Source organism: Phyllopteryx taeniolatus, chromosome 6 (assembly GCF_024500385.1).
Source record: "Phyllopteryx taeniolatus isolate TA_2022b chromosome 6, UOR_Ptae_1.2, whole genome shotgun sequence".
Taxonomy (NCBI): domain Eukaryota; kingdom Metazoa; phylum Chordata; class Actinopteri; order Syngnathiformes; family Syngnathidae; genus Phyllopteryx; species Phyllopteryx taeniolatus.
In genome coordinates, this window is record NC_084507.1 from 5,234,235 (window position 1) to 5,250,393 (window position 16,159).

Sequence of the window (16,159 nt, forward strand, 5' to 3'; positions counted from 1 at the left end):
GTATAAGTCAAGAGCAATACACATAAAGTACACTCTATGCATGTTTTTAAGGACAGAGACTTAGCAAAGTGTTGAGCAGCTATGATACACACTATAAAACACTGCAATGTGAGCTTTATTGCATATGTTCTGAACACATTTTGTGGGGCATGCCATGAACCTAACAATGGGATTGTTTTTCACAAAAAAATAACTGCGTATTAGAGCGCCCTCTGCTGTCCTCATCAGAGGCTGTGACAGTCAAATTTTGGTTAAAGTCACATTTTATTTTATTTTTTTCTCTAGCTTTCACCCCTGATGTCAGATAAATAAACATGGACATAATAGTGTGATGTTAAAATTTTATATGATTCATCAATAGTTTGATATACTTTCTCATATCCTTCAAAGTAGCCATGAACACAATGCACCAAAGTATTTTCCAAATACAAACAAATGGGCACTCTGAGCATGATTTGAATGAGAAATTAGGAGCGATGCACTGCTAACTATGACAACAAAGAGTCCACGTGGTGTGCGTACAGTGAATGAAAGGACAGAAAAGGGTTGCATGCTCTTGCAGTAAAAAGCTGGATGAGAGTTGGAGGTAAAGCCAATATGAGATGAGTGTCAGACAGACGACAGGGAGGATGGGCAGACAGACACAGGCGGCAATCCCTCAGGGCCTTTGCTGATTGGCACCGAACACAAGGTCTTAGCAAGGTGCAATTTAATGTGAGAGTGTAAACAAGGTCAAAAAGATGTAGCTGTTGCCCAGCCTGCCTGCGACAAGAAAGGTGGCAGCAATTGCTCCAAGGTGATGATTGAGAGACACTTTGGAACATCGGTGTGATTTTCTCATTGACAACAATAAAAAGCTTTGTTGAAACATGAAAACACAACTAATACATGATGCATTTATACAACTCCTTCCATAAAAACGGAATGATTTTAATGTTGACTAATTTTCTTGACTATGTTTGTTGGAATTTTGTATGTATTGTGTCGTCCACTGGTACTGAAGTGTAGTGAACTATCCTGCTAGTTACCCAGTATAAAAAGTGTAAAAAAAAAACAAAAACGATCAAAATATAAAATATGTGATCTTACATACCACGACAACACACCTGTATAAAAAGTATAAAAATATAAATAATCTTCCATATTACAATTACACACCTATTTAATGTACTGGCAGTTTAAGCAGAAAATACACATTTTAAGTACACGGTTCACATATTTCTTAAACAGCTTAAACATTGTTTTGAAACTTTTTTTTTTACCTTTACTTTTGACCATGCTATGATTCAAGAACAGCGCTGATAACTTAAGAGCAGATACAGTTTGATACTTTGCAAAAGGGTCATCCGTGCAAGGGTATGACATTTTGTGTATCTTAAATGTTACACTTAGTTCGATGAAACTTAAATGTGAACTTTTCATGTACTTAAAGTTGACTATTAGTACCTTACTACCAATACTGATATGCTTAGTTCCAAGTATTAAAACAGTTTATCTTATCTTATATACTGAAGGTACTTTATTTTTTACTATCCTCACTACATAAAGTAAACTTGTCAAAGTAACTCAGTTGTATCGTCCTTGATGGGGAAACCTGCACATACATTTTCTAAATAAAAGCAGCTAAACCTTTTTTTTTTTTTTTGGTATAGATGCTAATACGCCATTTACTTACTGCTGATGGTTCCAGACAGTTAATGCATAACGGATGGTGTTGACATTGAGACACATTGATCCACATGTGAGAGCAATAGGTGCCCAGGGCCATTTTGGACTATTTGAAGGGAGGGACGAGCAAGGAAAGTGAGTAACGCAAAAGTTTCTCTGAAAAGAGACTTGCCTGAGGCGGGACGCTGAACACTGAATGCTGACTGGTCCAGTTGCCTCCATATTGATTCCATACTGGAAAGGCCAGTGTCAGTGGGCCAGCCAAGGCCTCTGGTACTGATTGTCTGACTGAGGATCGATTAATTAACGTCAAATCACATTTACCTTAATCCAAACCAGACAGACACAAACTAGTGTTAAGCTTTTCTTGTGGCTGGCTGTCAACACACATTTTCACAGCACACTTGTTGACTAAAAAAAATTTAATAAAGAAAGAAGTACATTAGCAAAGATGACTCCGATAAAGTAATTACTACATCGGACCCTGGTGACATCTTCATTTAAAAACAATTTTCAAACCTGATGCTCTTAAAAAAAAAAAAAAAAAAAGCAAGGAAACTTGATTCTCTTGTGAATAATGGTGAGCTGGTGACAACTAACTTATAAAAATGGAAAATCAAGTAGAGATTGCAATAGCTAGAACACTGATTTAAAACAAAACAAAACATGCCATTGTGATCTACAATTGCAACACTTCACGAATATTTCACATTTGATATTGTACTCGTTATCCTTTCTGAGTTTGCACCTCTGACAACATTTGCATGGCATTACGTTTGCAGTCAATCACGTATAATGAAGCATGATTGTGTTTGTGATTTATGTGACAAAATCTGTATCCTCAGGGACTTGACCTTCAAGTCGTTATTGAACAGTATTGCTGTATTTCATTGCAACTTCAAGCGTTGACCCCAAGAGGGAAGCAGATTACCATGATCAAAGGCCTCTCTGAGAAGAAGGAACATGCTCCAGGCAAGTGACTTCAGACTAACTGTTCATGTCATTAAAAGAGTACGGTAAAAATAATAATAATAATAATAAAAAATAAAATTGACAGATACAAAAAGTGTAAATCACTAGGGTTTTTTTATTATAATTTTTTTTTTAGGCAGGACAATGATGCTGTCAAGTCTCTTGTTGTCTCCTATGTTTTTAGTATTTTCATTTGAAAACCACTGTCTAGAAGTCACAAAATTCCCTTTTGCTATTTTACAAAAGTAAGGTTTGGACAAAGATAACAACAATCAAAACGATTTTAATTCAAAATATTTTCACATACCAGATGGAGTCATTCAAATACAGTCATCATAATACAGAACAATCTCACAAAACCAGTGCATTTTAAAATTGTTTTAAATATATTTTTTGGATAGAGGTTGCACACTGCAGTGTGACAAGTCTGTGGTTCAGAATTAAGACACTCTGGAAAAAAAATAATCTGACCCCTTTTATTTTAACTGGATTACTAAAATAATCTATATAATCAGAACCTTAGTGGGGAAAGTAATGCCCAAAACAACCTTGAAATGTCTTCCAGGTGCATCAAATATCCACTGGTTCCTTTATGCCAGTGTTGTTACCATAAAATTCACACTAATAGAGCAGAGTAAAAATACATTCTATAGAGGTCCTCTGTCCTTATGTTTGGATGACAGTGGTTTACTTGAACTCGTCTGAAGCTCATTATGTCAAAGTTTGCATGACTGGAGAGTCATACTGTCCTCTGGCCAGCGGTACGAGTCGGCAGTAAAGTCATCATAGTCAGTGGTGAAAACTAGCGAGCGCACATAGGCTTCTTTGTCGGAGGGCTCTGGGCGAAGTGTGGCTATGTTGTGTTCATAGGCATATTCTATTATCTGTAACACATGTTTCATATGTGAAGAATGAATAAACATAAGAGCACTACAGAAAATGACATTGTCCATGAGCTGAACTCTCACCTTGACTGCCAGCATGAGAGACACCTCCCTCATGGAGCTGAGAGGTGGATACAGTCTTCCCTCAGACAAGTCCTTTTCTGTCACTAGGTCAGCGAGGGCCTGTTTTAGATTAAACCCGCACATAATCACAAAACTAATCCGCAATGGTGTTTGGACTAAAACTGAAGACAGTGAGGACGAGTGGTCTAGAGGAAGTGGTATACAAAAAATAAAAAAATAAATCATATGTTCATTATCCACAAAACTATAGTGGGAACACTTAAGAATACTGCCTCATGCTATTATTTTATTTATGTATTTTAATATTCTTTTTTTTTTAAAGATTTTTCTTATGACTTTCTTTTTTCTTCTTTTATCATCATTATTAGTGGGAGGCCTACTGTATTTTATTTATGAAATGTTCTGTGGCTATGGACTGAGGAAAAGTGATTATATATATATATATATATATATATAGTATCTTTAATCAATCAATTTCCTCTACCATTTGTCCTTATTTAGGTCACGGGTAGGGTTGTCGAGCTGGGGGTGAAAAGGGATTTGGCAGGCTTGTTCAAGGTCCCATGCCACACTTATTTTATTTTTATTCAATTTTTTTTAAATAATCTTTGATGTCCTTTTATCAGGCTTGTGCGTCTTGCTGCAACTGCTACACTGACTTTCATGCTAGCCTTGTACAAATGTGCTGGTAATGTGGTTAGTAGTTAGTGGGTAACATGCGTGATGTTAAGAGGTCATCCTCCATGAAATGTGCCCCAACAGCACAATACTGGCTCCAAAATGCTTTCTCCAAAAATAATGTGAAGCCATTTGTTCTTCAACAGGTTGGCAGGTGATGCAAAGTTTTAGCTTTGAACAAGACGCAGCCGCATTGTCGTTCAGTCATTTTCGCTAAGTTTAGTGGGTGGATACCAAATACTTGATGAGTACTACTTTGATGAGTAGTGTAACCATGTCACAATGATGCCTCAAAATGGTCATTTTCCTGCCCTTGGACTTTCATCGGCTACTGCATACAATTGCCAAACCGCATAGATGTCAAACTTAAACCAGATCACATGACCCATGTTATGCATAAAAAGGTGGTTATGATAGCATGGGATCTGCAACAATGCTCTTCTCTGCGGTTTGTCAAATTCGTCAGACATTTTTATTTTCACTTGGGAGGCACTTAAAATAAAGGGCAACTGGCCTTATTGAAAAAGAGCATTTTTTCTCAAAGACTGCTGAATTTTGATATGTAAAAACACATCGGTTAGGTTCATATAGGTTGTCGCAAATGTAAATAATTATCTAGCGAAAGGGTCCTATTTATATTATTTGGCTGGATTCGATCTTCTTTAGAGGGTGCGTTGGTGTGTTCAGCATATACGTGTATATAGTGTTTATTCAGTGTATATGTGCAAGTGTCAAATGTCAATGCTACCTTTGCGGCAGTCAGAAAAACATCTTCAGTGATGTGTCGAACGGCGCAGGCGATGACACCAAGGCCCACACCAGGGAAGATGTACGCGTTGTTTCCTTGACCGGGGTACAAGGTTCTCCCCTCAGGTAAGGTGACAGGGTCGAAGGGACTGCCACTCGCAAAGATGCCCCTCCCCTATCCAACAAGGCCAGCATTATTATCTATTGAAGTGCATTACATGCATTTTCCAAGCAAAATGAATGGCAAGCATGGCTACATTTCCACAGTACCTCTGTGAATGTGTAACATTGCTCTGCGGTGCATTCGGCTTTGCTGGTCGGGTTGCTGAGAGCAAAGATGATCGGGTGTTCGTTGAAGGACGCCATGTCCCTGATGATCTGCTCTGTGAAGGCGCCAGCTACGGCTGCCACACCTGAAACAGAAAGGCAATGAGGGAACAATACAGCGCTCCTCGGTTCACAGTACCAACATACGACATTATGAGGTTGCGAACGGCAGGCAATAAACTAGCGTGCGCAGCGGGGTAAGAATGTGTTGTCAGCTGACACAAGACTGAACGCTCAGTTACCGCCGTGCCTAAGGTTTTTCATTTGATTGTTGTATATTTATGGCCTTGTGTTTTTCATGTAATTATTCCCTGTAATAAGGACTTTACTACTGTGTTAACAGTGGCCTTCTCTGCTGGCCAAAACACTATCGCAAGCACTGAACTACATTTACAACCTGAATTCTAATATTTGTTCCATAAACTGAGGACTCCTTTATGGTAACCGTTTTGAAAATTCCAACGACTAAGCGCCATAGCCTAACTCATTCACAGCCATTGTGCCACATGCTTCCAGTATCAGAGTGTACGCTTGATAAAAATATTGTTTGCGTTTTACCAATGAGAGCTGTGGGTTTCAGTTCACGGACCACATCCTCCAGGTTCCTCATCTGTGGGTGCTCGTGAGCAAACCTCTCCTTCTCATGCGTCAGGTGATCTCGGCCCTTACGAATATAGAGAATGTTGAAGAAGAGGATGTGTAAATGTGTAAAGGTGGGTGATCCAATGGATGTTATTGCTTGCTAGCAGTTCTCCCTTTGTGTTTAGGCTCTTGCGTTCTATAAAAAAATGCCATCAATTTCTTGGTACTTAAAACCACTCCAACCATGGTATATTGAATTGTGCTTGCCAAATATTTGTGATTTGACTGAGCTGAGTTTAGATTGTGCAGGTGTACCTATGATAGGAATATTTCAATAAAAACACCTTGACAATGAGGCCCTTGGAATCGACCATCCAGATCTTCTTCAAACTGTCTTCCTTGGCAAGTCCCTCTTTCTCCATGGCCATTGTAATCAGCTCAGCGATCCCCATTGCTGCCTGGTACCAACATGACAGGGAGGGAAGTCTTTTATAGTTTTATGTTATTATAAAGGGTTGGCTGGACAGCTGAACAGAGGCACACAAATGAATAATTTAATTGATTAATTTCTCAAGTACAAATGCAATTTTAACAATAAAATAATTGTATATATTTGGTTGCAAGGCAAACTGTTATCTTTTTAAACCTTGCAAAATTCCAGTCCTTCTCCTCTTCCTACATGATCATTTTAACTGACAGTTGAGAGTTGTAAAAGTAGTCAACGTAATAGTGTAGTCGTCACACTGTGCATGCCACACCCACCTCCCCTGCACCTTGGAACACTACTGTGTGGTCACACATTTTGCTCCTGGTGATGCGGAGGGCCGCCAAGAGTCCAGCGACCGCTACTGCTGCAGTGCCTGGGGGAAATTACAGAGCAGCATCAGTTATGATTTAAGGAAATACATGAGCCCAACATATTACCTGCAGTTTTACAGTATGTTACTGGTATCTAAACTAGCATCTGCACCATGGAAAACACTTTTCCTTTGCCTAATGCCCCATAATTCGTAAATCTGAATGTCAAATTGTTGGTCAAATGAACATTGATCAGAACAACGGGAGACAACTATCTAAACTGAAGTATTATGTACTTTTCCTGAACCTATGCTCTGACAAGACTTTTAGATCCATCCATCCATCCATTTTCCGTACGGCTTATCCAGTTCATGTCGAGGGGAGCCGGGGCCTATCCCAGCTGACTTTGGGCAGTAGGCAGCCTACACCCTAGATTGCTCGCCAGTTAAAAAGACAGACACAGACAGCCATTCACACCCACATTTGCATCATCACTGAGTAGGAAGTGAACTCACACTGACTGCACAGAGATCAGGCAAGTGAACCAATACACTCTCAGTGATGGCTGTATAAATATCCATCCATCAATCCATTTTCCGTACCGCTTATCCTCAGTCGGGTCGCAGGCTTGCTGGAGCCTATCCCAGCTGACTCAGAGCGAGAGGCGGGGTACACCCTCAACTGATCGCCAGCCAATCACAAGGCACATATAAACAAACAGCCATTCACACCTACGTAAATCGAATTTCATGCTATGCTATCATGAATGCATGCTGTGTAAATGTGTGTTGGTATGACAATTAAACTTCTTTAATCCTTGACGTGTACAGTGACTGTGTGTTTTCATGTGGATGATGTAACATTTCAGGAAACGTCAATACAAACACAACACCATAATGTATAACTTAATAAACATCCTAGGATAAGTTGTATACAATTAAACAAGTGGCCTCGAAAAAGATAAAGAGGCAAAGATACGCAGTTTTCGTGTTCCCAGCTACCTTGGATGTCATCGTTGAATGTGCAATACATGTTTCTGTACTTGCTGAGCAGACGGAAAGCGTTAACATTTGCAAAGTCTTCAAACTGAATCAGGCAGCCCGTTCCATACCTGTAAACAGGAGGGATACAGTTAACATTCTTGTAGCCCAAAAAAGATGGGATGGTTGATGACACAATGTTGTGGAGGGGATACTGTACATACTCAAGCTTCCACAGCACTTGGACCAAGTGCTGCTTTTATTCAGTCCTGAGGAGGGCGCTATGCACCACAGTTTTGCGTGCTAAACCCATGCTAAAAGTTTAGCTAAAATAAAGGAGTTTTCTTCGGAGCAAAAATAAATCATTTTATCTTGACATTAAGCAAAATAATACATACATTAAAACATGAATTAAAACCACAAACCCGTTGGACACCGTTTTGAATTACCAGCTGATAAATGCGTCCCTGTTGATGAGTTTCAATGAGAGAGGTCAAAGATGCACATGACAAGGAAGACAAAAAAACTATTTCAAAGAAAAGAACAAAAGGCCAGCAAGTGTCCCCGGTAAACCACTAGTGTTCCTTGAGTTACATCTCAGACAAATGTTCAATATAGCAACACAGAAGCCACTGTTAATAATAGCTTTTAAAAGCATGATACAACAAAAATAAGCCCAAGGTTAAGAGCCATTAAATTAGATTTTGCAGCGATATTTTGTTGAGGAATGCCAAGTTCTCATGCCTTTTACCAGATGGCCCATCTGTTAAGGAATTCATAGAATGTTTGCTCAGTCTCTAAGATTAAAACCCTGGTGGAGCAGGAGTTAAGGAAACAATGAACTGGATAGAGGTGTCATTCTGGTGACCTCCTGCCGGAAAATACAAAGTAAAAAAAAAGAAAAATACAAGTGACTGTCCAGTGGGCTCTAGGCTTCTACACTGGAGGTCACTTGATCATTGACAAATGTGTTTTAATTATTTTGTAAGCTTTTTCTGATTTTTAAAATATTTCCAACAATGATTTTACCTGGTAAATATTTAGTACTATATAGTACAGTAAACTGTTAATGACAAAAGTAATGCATAGTCCATTTATCTAATAAAATCTTATAATGCTGTTTTGGATTCATTTCCCAAATTCCAAACTGACCACACTGTCTCACCCTCTGCCTAGGTTTCCACGGTAATAATAACATAGCATGACTGACTGGCATATGCCAATATTAGGCTTGAGAATGACAGCTTCTGCCTTGCAACAAGTGCCTGCACATACATGTGAGATAATTTGTTCATTTCATCACTTTGTCACAGCTGCACATAATAATAATAATAATAATAATAATAATAATGAAACATTCATTACTAATTAATATATACAAGAGGACCCTTTGACAGTGGCATTTACCATGAAGCATACATTACGTGCAGTGTTTTATTCCCTCTTGTTGTACATGTTGTTTGAAGCTGTTAGTAGATGAGAGAGAGGAGCAAGTTTGAACGACCAGTATGAGAGTGCTGGGCTCATAGATGTCTATGGCCGGGATATTGAGATTGTAATTTTTTAAATTTATTTATTTTAATCAGTTTATTTGAAAGGGGACAATGCAATTTCATAAAACACATGAAATAAACATGGTTAAAAAAGCCAGAATTAGCCAGAAGGCTAGTTTTCATCTGGCCATGATGTAAAAAAAGCAGTAAAATACATCTACAAGACAATATAATACAGGATACATAATCAAAGACTTACTATACTATTAAGAGAGAATAAAACCACAAATCATTTGATCATAACAAAAAAAAAACATCATAACATACTTGTCTTTTAGTGTTGGCAGCTATAGGTGTTAACTAGCCACATTTTCAGTTTTTTTGTGAAGGCCTTGTATGTTGCAAGCAGTTTAATCTTGCAATCATAGCATGCATGATGTCACTAACACTTGCTACAAGCTGAGTTTGAATGTAAACAAACAACTGCAATTTTCTAACAGCCGATAGTTCGTCGGTTGGCGAGTAACACATGGAGAAGTTCAATTATCCAGTCCCATTGAAGCTGTATTTACACCACCCACATTTGGTCCTCTTTAAACGAACCAGAATGTGTTTCCCCCTTGTTCTGGAACTTTTGTACAAATGTGATGCATACACACAAGCGAACCCTGGTGCACACCAAACAACCGCTACGAGACCTACTTTTTGAGGTGGTCTCAGTCCGCTTCAAAACAGACTTGGTGTGGTTCATTTGTGATGTGATAAGTCATACCTGATCCCCCATATTGTGCTTAGCAATGCTATACTTGCATTTTGTGGCTCAGGGCGATATATAATCCTTCAGTTTGCAGCACACATTTGCCGACGGCATTCCAAAATGAGAAATAGAACGTCGCAAAACTTTCGTGCTCTTCCTACTCTCATATACTCCCACTCTACACTCTTGACACTCTAAATTATGTTGCAGCTTTAGTAAGAGCACAAATTAGAAAAACAGAAATGCAGCGCACATTTCCGAGTCTATGCATGATGTCCCACCCTCATAGGGAGCAACGATCATCACACGCGTGGCTTTTTTTTTTTTTTTTTTTTTACAAATTATACTTTGCGTGTGAAATGTGCAATGTAATGTCATGTAAATGTAATTGTGTAACTAATATTTTTTATGAAGCTGTTGATGTCTTGATGATGCACTTTTGTCGTTACCGTTATGTAAGAAGTGTATTTCAGTGGGCCACCACGTCTGCTCTGTCAATGAGGATTGCCTCCACTATGAATGCCCAAAGTTTTAAATCATCACAGTTTTGAAAATGGGACTTTGAACATGGATGTTTTAGCATTTACCCATATAAAACCAAAGTGGCATAAAAAAATTGTGTTTTGGAAGTTATTCATGAAATTATAGAAAAATTACCCCTAAACATGTTCCAAGGGAAATGTGTATAAAATAAAAGAATCTGGAAACCATTTTTATTCCCCTGACATTCAGTTGAAAAAATAGACACAAGGGCAAAAAAGGACTCTGTCAGTTGAAAACTGAATAAAAATACCAGAGCTCATGTTTCAGAGAGTGAGCAACAGAGGAAATTGGGACAGGTCATGCAAACAGAGACAGCTGCCTCCAAAGCCCACTACTATACACCTGCAGTGCTGTCATAATCATAATCTTTATACTCTCTGTCATTTGCATGCTATTTCTGTTTTAGTTTTTCATTTAAAGGGAAATATCCTGAAGAGAGTGCCATTGGTGTTTCTCCTTCTGCAGGACTACAAGAAATTGCTGCCTAATTCTGGGATTGAGAACCTGTCTGCCAACACGGCAGTCGTGTTGTGGAGAAAATGTGTTTTCTATCAAGCAAGGAGCAGCTCCAAAAGCACTGTGCGTCTGCAAGAAGACAAAAAATAATGAGACAAAGAAGGGTGCTATAAACCTTTTATTGTGTTGGGGCTTTTAATAAATGGGGAAAAGCAACCAGAGCACGCTTGACCTTTTGCCGGTGCAGCTTCCTATTGGCAAGGTCACCAAAGTTCACACACAACCAAGGCTAAAAAAAAAACGAGGGTTATCTGCAGAGGAAAAGAATGCTGCAACTTTTCTCCTGATACAGTTAAGACAAAAGATTATACTGTATATTTGTCAAACGTAAGGGTAATCTTTTTTAGGGATAAATGACAGGGTAGGAAACGTTAGGCACTTCAACAAAAATATCAGAATGATAGACATGGAAACGTGAAAGAAAAATCCAAACCGACATCCTCTAAATATAAGTAGACATAAACTACTAGTGAGGTTGTGGGATTGAAGCGAAAGAGGAATATCTCCCCAGTTAAGAACCTTCGGAGTTGGAGTTTAGCCTGCAGTGAAGATAGAGGTAGTGTTTGGGTGTTTGTGGCTGTTTGTGGCTTTGTGTGTGTGTGGAGTGCACGCATGCATGTGTGTGTGTGAACGAGATTAGCACAGACCCCAAATGTTTTACAGTTACTCATGACCATAAAATAGGGCTAATGTGGGCTAATATGCATAGCCAAATCAATGACAAAAACATCTTAAACTTACCGCAACTTGGTTTCTCAACTTAGAAGTGGGCTGGAATATGCACATTTGGGCAGACAGTGCCAGGCAAATAATACAGTGCATCAAAGCTGTTGTTTTTGTCCTCTGAAATGTAAATACAGTCACGTGCTGTTGCCTTCTATGGGAACGACGACTTTCCCAACATGGCCGCCATGTCGGCACATCGATTAGTCGGATTGGCGGATCCAGTTTTTATACCTATGCCCGCGAAGCCCAATATAAGGCGTTGAGTGTGGTCATGTGACTGTCTTGTGTTGTTCGATTGGTGAGAGAGTTAAACGTCACTTGTGGTTACGTTGTATTGGGGCAAACAGCGCCCAATGTGAAAGTCATATTATAAACAGATTGATGAAAGAAGATGAAAAACAATTGATAAATAAGCAATAATTGATCAATAAAAGTAATGTGCAACATGTAGCTCATTGGAACGGAGTAAAAGTACCGTTTCTTCTTAACAAATACTTGGGTAAAAGTAAAATGTATGCTGCAGTAAAACAACTCTGACAAGTACAATTTATCCAAAAGGCTACTTGAGTAAATATAACTGAGTAAGTGTATCACTGGGACAGGTGGGAAAAAAAGACTGAGAAAGTTGAGGAATGCTCATCAAACACCTGTTTGGAACATCCAACAGGTGAACAGGCTAATTGGGAACAGGTGGGTGCCCTGATTGGGTATAAAAGGAGCTTTCCTGAATTGCTCAGTCATTCACAAGCAAAGATGGGGCGAGGTTCACCTCTTTGTGAACAAGTGCGTGAGAAAATAGTCGAACAGTTTAAGGACACTGCGATTGGCTGGCGACCAGTTCAGGGTGTACCCCGTCTCTCGCCCGAAGATTGCTGGGATAGGCTCCAGCACGCCCGCGACACTAGTGAGGATAAGTGGAACGGAAGATGAACGAATGAATGAATGAGTTTCAGGACAATATTCCTCAACGTACAATTGCAAGGAATTTAGGGATTTCATCATCTACGGTCCATAATATCATCAAAAGGTTCAGAGAATCTGGAGAAATCACTGCATGGAAGCAGCAAGGCCGAAAACCAACAATGGATGCCCGTGACCTTCGATCCCTCGGGCGGCACTGCATCAAAAACCGACATCAATGTGTAAAGGATATCACCACATTGGCTCAGGAACACTCCAGAAAACCAATGTCAGTAAATACAGTTCGGCGCTACATCCGTAAGTGCAACTTGAAACTCTACTATGCAAAGCAAAAGCCGTTTAGCAACAACACCCAGAAAAGGTGATGTAACACAGTGGTAAACGTGTTGCAGCCATAAAATTCTAAGTTAATGATTATTTGCTAAAAACAATAAAGTTTCTCAGTTTAAACATTAAATATATTGTCTTTATAGTGTATTCAATTAAATATAGGTTGAACATGATTTGCAAATCATTTTATTCTGTTTTTATTTATGTTTAACACAACGTCCCAACTTCACTGGAATTGGGGTTGTATATCAATATTGAGCTTGGCCTTTCACGTGAAAATGTGATGAAAAGATTCGGAAGCTAAGTCAATAATAATGTATGTCGTGTGTGTGACTGCTACTTGTCTGTCGACAGTCCTGTTAGCAGGCAGATTGTCTGATTCAATGGAACAGTTGCAGTAGGGTTGTACTTATACTTCAACTGAAATGGTTTGGTTTCAAAATACATCCAATCTGTGTATTTTTACCGTGGCAATATGGAGTAACTGTGTTCATGCTCTTTGTGTTTGTCAGCACACTAAAGACGTATATTACTTATAAGCCCATGGAGCTGTAATCATTCACTCAATCCCCGAGCCTGTAATTATTGATTTTTCCGCCAATCTGGCTACGTTTTGGGGAAAATCACCGCTGTTCCCTGTAGTTGAGAAGCTACCCAGTTATTTGAGTTGTGGCTTCTTTTTGCCAATTCTATTTCTGTTCTTTCTTAAGTTCTGACAAGGACTAACCTAGCCAAAGCACATCGTTGACCATGATGCTTCTGTAGCCCGGAGCTATACATATAAATATGTATCGGCACCCGATTAAATCAAATGTACACAAAACTGTCATCGAGGATATGAACTCAGCACATTGACCCATTTTAATGGCTGTGAATGAAATCTATAGCTATGGTGGTTTTTGTGGCCCCCTAATCACTTTTCAACAAGGTCTGGTCATCATGAACGAAGTTGGTTATTACGCATAGTTTTGAATAGCATGGAACCCCAAATTCCACTCATAAAAGTGAAATCATTCACTGGTGAATTTTTTTTCCAGACAACTGAATCCCACAAACTGTGTCTGCATCACACACTGCATTGCGTATAGTGGGCTCGAAATGTCTTCAAATCACAGCAGCAGACTGTCAAGAGGAAGTGGGCAAATGATGAGTTGAGAGCATAAATGGACATACTGTACCTTTCTGACACAGCTTTCATAAATTCATCCAGCAGGTCATCATATGCCTGGCCTCGCACCCTCTTGTGCCTGAGCCCAATGTACAGTGGATCCTGCAACAGTGCCTGAAAAAAGACACAATGAAGAGGAAAAACACAGATGAAACTAGATGTAGTTTATGCTACATTTATTATTTAATAGGATGACTAAATTATACAAAAAAAATAAAATAAAAATTTAGAGCCCAGCCATCCCAAACAACACGTACATTTTATTCTTTGACTGAGTTTGTTTGGTGAGTGTTGAAGTGATTGAGTGAAACCTCACACTCCTAATTTGCTTAACATTTTAATGCTTGCTACACATGTTTTATGTTCGTACTAATTTCACCATGCAGCGAGCCGAACGTCTCTCAAAGCAATATATTTCTGGTTAGACTGGCTATACACAAATGTCTTGGGAGTTTTGAAGTTTTAATCCCAAAAGTTTGGCAGCTGCTTTCATGCCTCATTTAAGCGGGCATCGTTTACTTCCCATGCATTTTGAATATATAATTACACAGTGGCTCTAAAATAAGCAAAGCATGAAGAGAGAAGCAGCCACCTTTCCATTGCGAGGTCAAGAACCATCCCAGAACATTATTTATATGAAGCTGACAAGTCATTTCCTGGCATGCACTTGCTGGACAGTAACAAGCAGGAGTTGGCTGAGGTAAATTGTAACCTAAACAAGCAAAACGTGAACGTCTCGGAGTAGACTAATACCAGCTCCACTTTGGTGGTCATTTCAAAAGTGATGCAATCGCACGCAACAAGAAAAGTCATGAGAAGAGCTCGCGGAGTTTACAACAAATGTATTCATATAAAACAGTGCAAACACATGCAAAACTGTATCAACCCGAGGTTAGATGATTTGGGGAATAGCAAACAAATTCTTTGTATAGGTTATTACTGGTGACAACAAACTGAAAAGGTTGTATCATAACACAATGATGCTAAAACAGGTGTTGGAAAAGGGAAACAAAATATTATCTAATGTCTGGTGGTGTATATGAAAGTATGTAAACGATAAAAAATGTCAAGCTAGAAAACGATTCATGATGACTGACAAAGGAGGATACACAGACACTGTGTTCCTCCGCAGGAAAAAAAACAGCAAATACAGCACAAAGATTTTTACAAAGATATTTTACACATATTAATTGCAGAATAATCAGACAAGATTTCATAGAGGTCGATTGTTGTGACATGAATTTAAATCGTTTTGAATCTTTCTGAAAAAGTAAGAAAAATAGCTTCTCAACTTATTGAATATACAGTAAAACGATCCAATAAAACTCAATATTTTAAATTGACATGGTCTTTTCAGTGGCAAACCTTTCTCAATTAATACATTACATACGTTTTGCAAGCAGTGCACCTTAACCTGTGGTCTGCTTGCTTGACAGTTTGGATGTTTGCCAGCTCTCTCACATAACCACTCAAGGATATATATAATCCCATAATAGCAGTCATTTAAATCATCATCGAGCGCTACTACTCGCAGCCTCAAAACTGTCAGGGCCCAAATGAAACCAGCATCTGTAAGAACTGTGTTCCTCTTAAGATACATATAGCTGGTCCATTTAGCACATTACATCTCATTTGAGCTGTCATTTCTTAAGAATAACATAAAAGTGGAAAATTCAACCACAGCCACGCAAACTGTTGTGTAATTTTGTTAAGACGTTCTATAAAAGTTGCATGAGTAGCAAATAAATGTGGGTACACTTGGAAGTTAAGCCTCGTCCAGACATTTTCCAACCCATTCTGGTCTGATGTAATCCTATAGCTAAGACTAAAATGAACATACAGTATAAATTGAATGATAAAATAATATTAGAATATGTTTTTAAATTGCTTGTTTGCATGAAAGGTAAAGTTTTGTAAAGAAAAAAATCACCAGGAGGCCAGAACATTGGAATTTTAGTGAGCACGTCTGCCTCACAGTCGAGAGT

The 16,159-nt window shown here is 38.8% G+C and overlaps 1 protein-coding gene across 2 annotated transcripts in view; it reads right to left on the reverse strand.

Moving 5' to 3' along the window:
* Positions 1–2,903: 2,903 nt before the first annotated feature.
* Positions 2,904–16,159, reverse strand: part of me1 (malic enzyme 1, NADP(+)-dependent, cytosolic) — an 86,042-nt gene continuing 72,786 nt past the window's right edge. For both annotated transcript variants that reach the window (XM_061776623.1, XM_061776622.1), the window contains 9 exons: positions 14,185–14,288; positions 7,742–7,851; positions 6,705–6,802; positions 6,287–6,400; positions 5,919–6,024; positions 5,304–5,446; positions 5,035–5,208; positions 3,609–3,707; positions 2,904–3,524 (listed from right to left, as the gene is read on the reverse strand). In XM_061776623.1, coding sequence (XP_061632607.1) covers positions 3,357–3,524; positions 3,609–3,707; positions 5,035–5,208; positions 5,304–5,446; positions 5,919–6,024; positions 6,287–6,400; positions 6,705–6,802; positions 7,742–7,851; positions 14,185–14,288 — 1,116 coding nt within the window. In that variant the 3' untranslated portion in view covers positions 2,904–3,356. The remainder of the gene's footprint in view (positions 3,525–3,608; positions 3,708–5,034; positions 5,209–5,303; positions 5,447–5,918; positions 6,025–6,286; positions 6,401–6,704; positions 6,803–7,741; positions 7,852–14,184; positions 14,289–16,159) is intronic.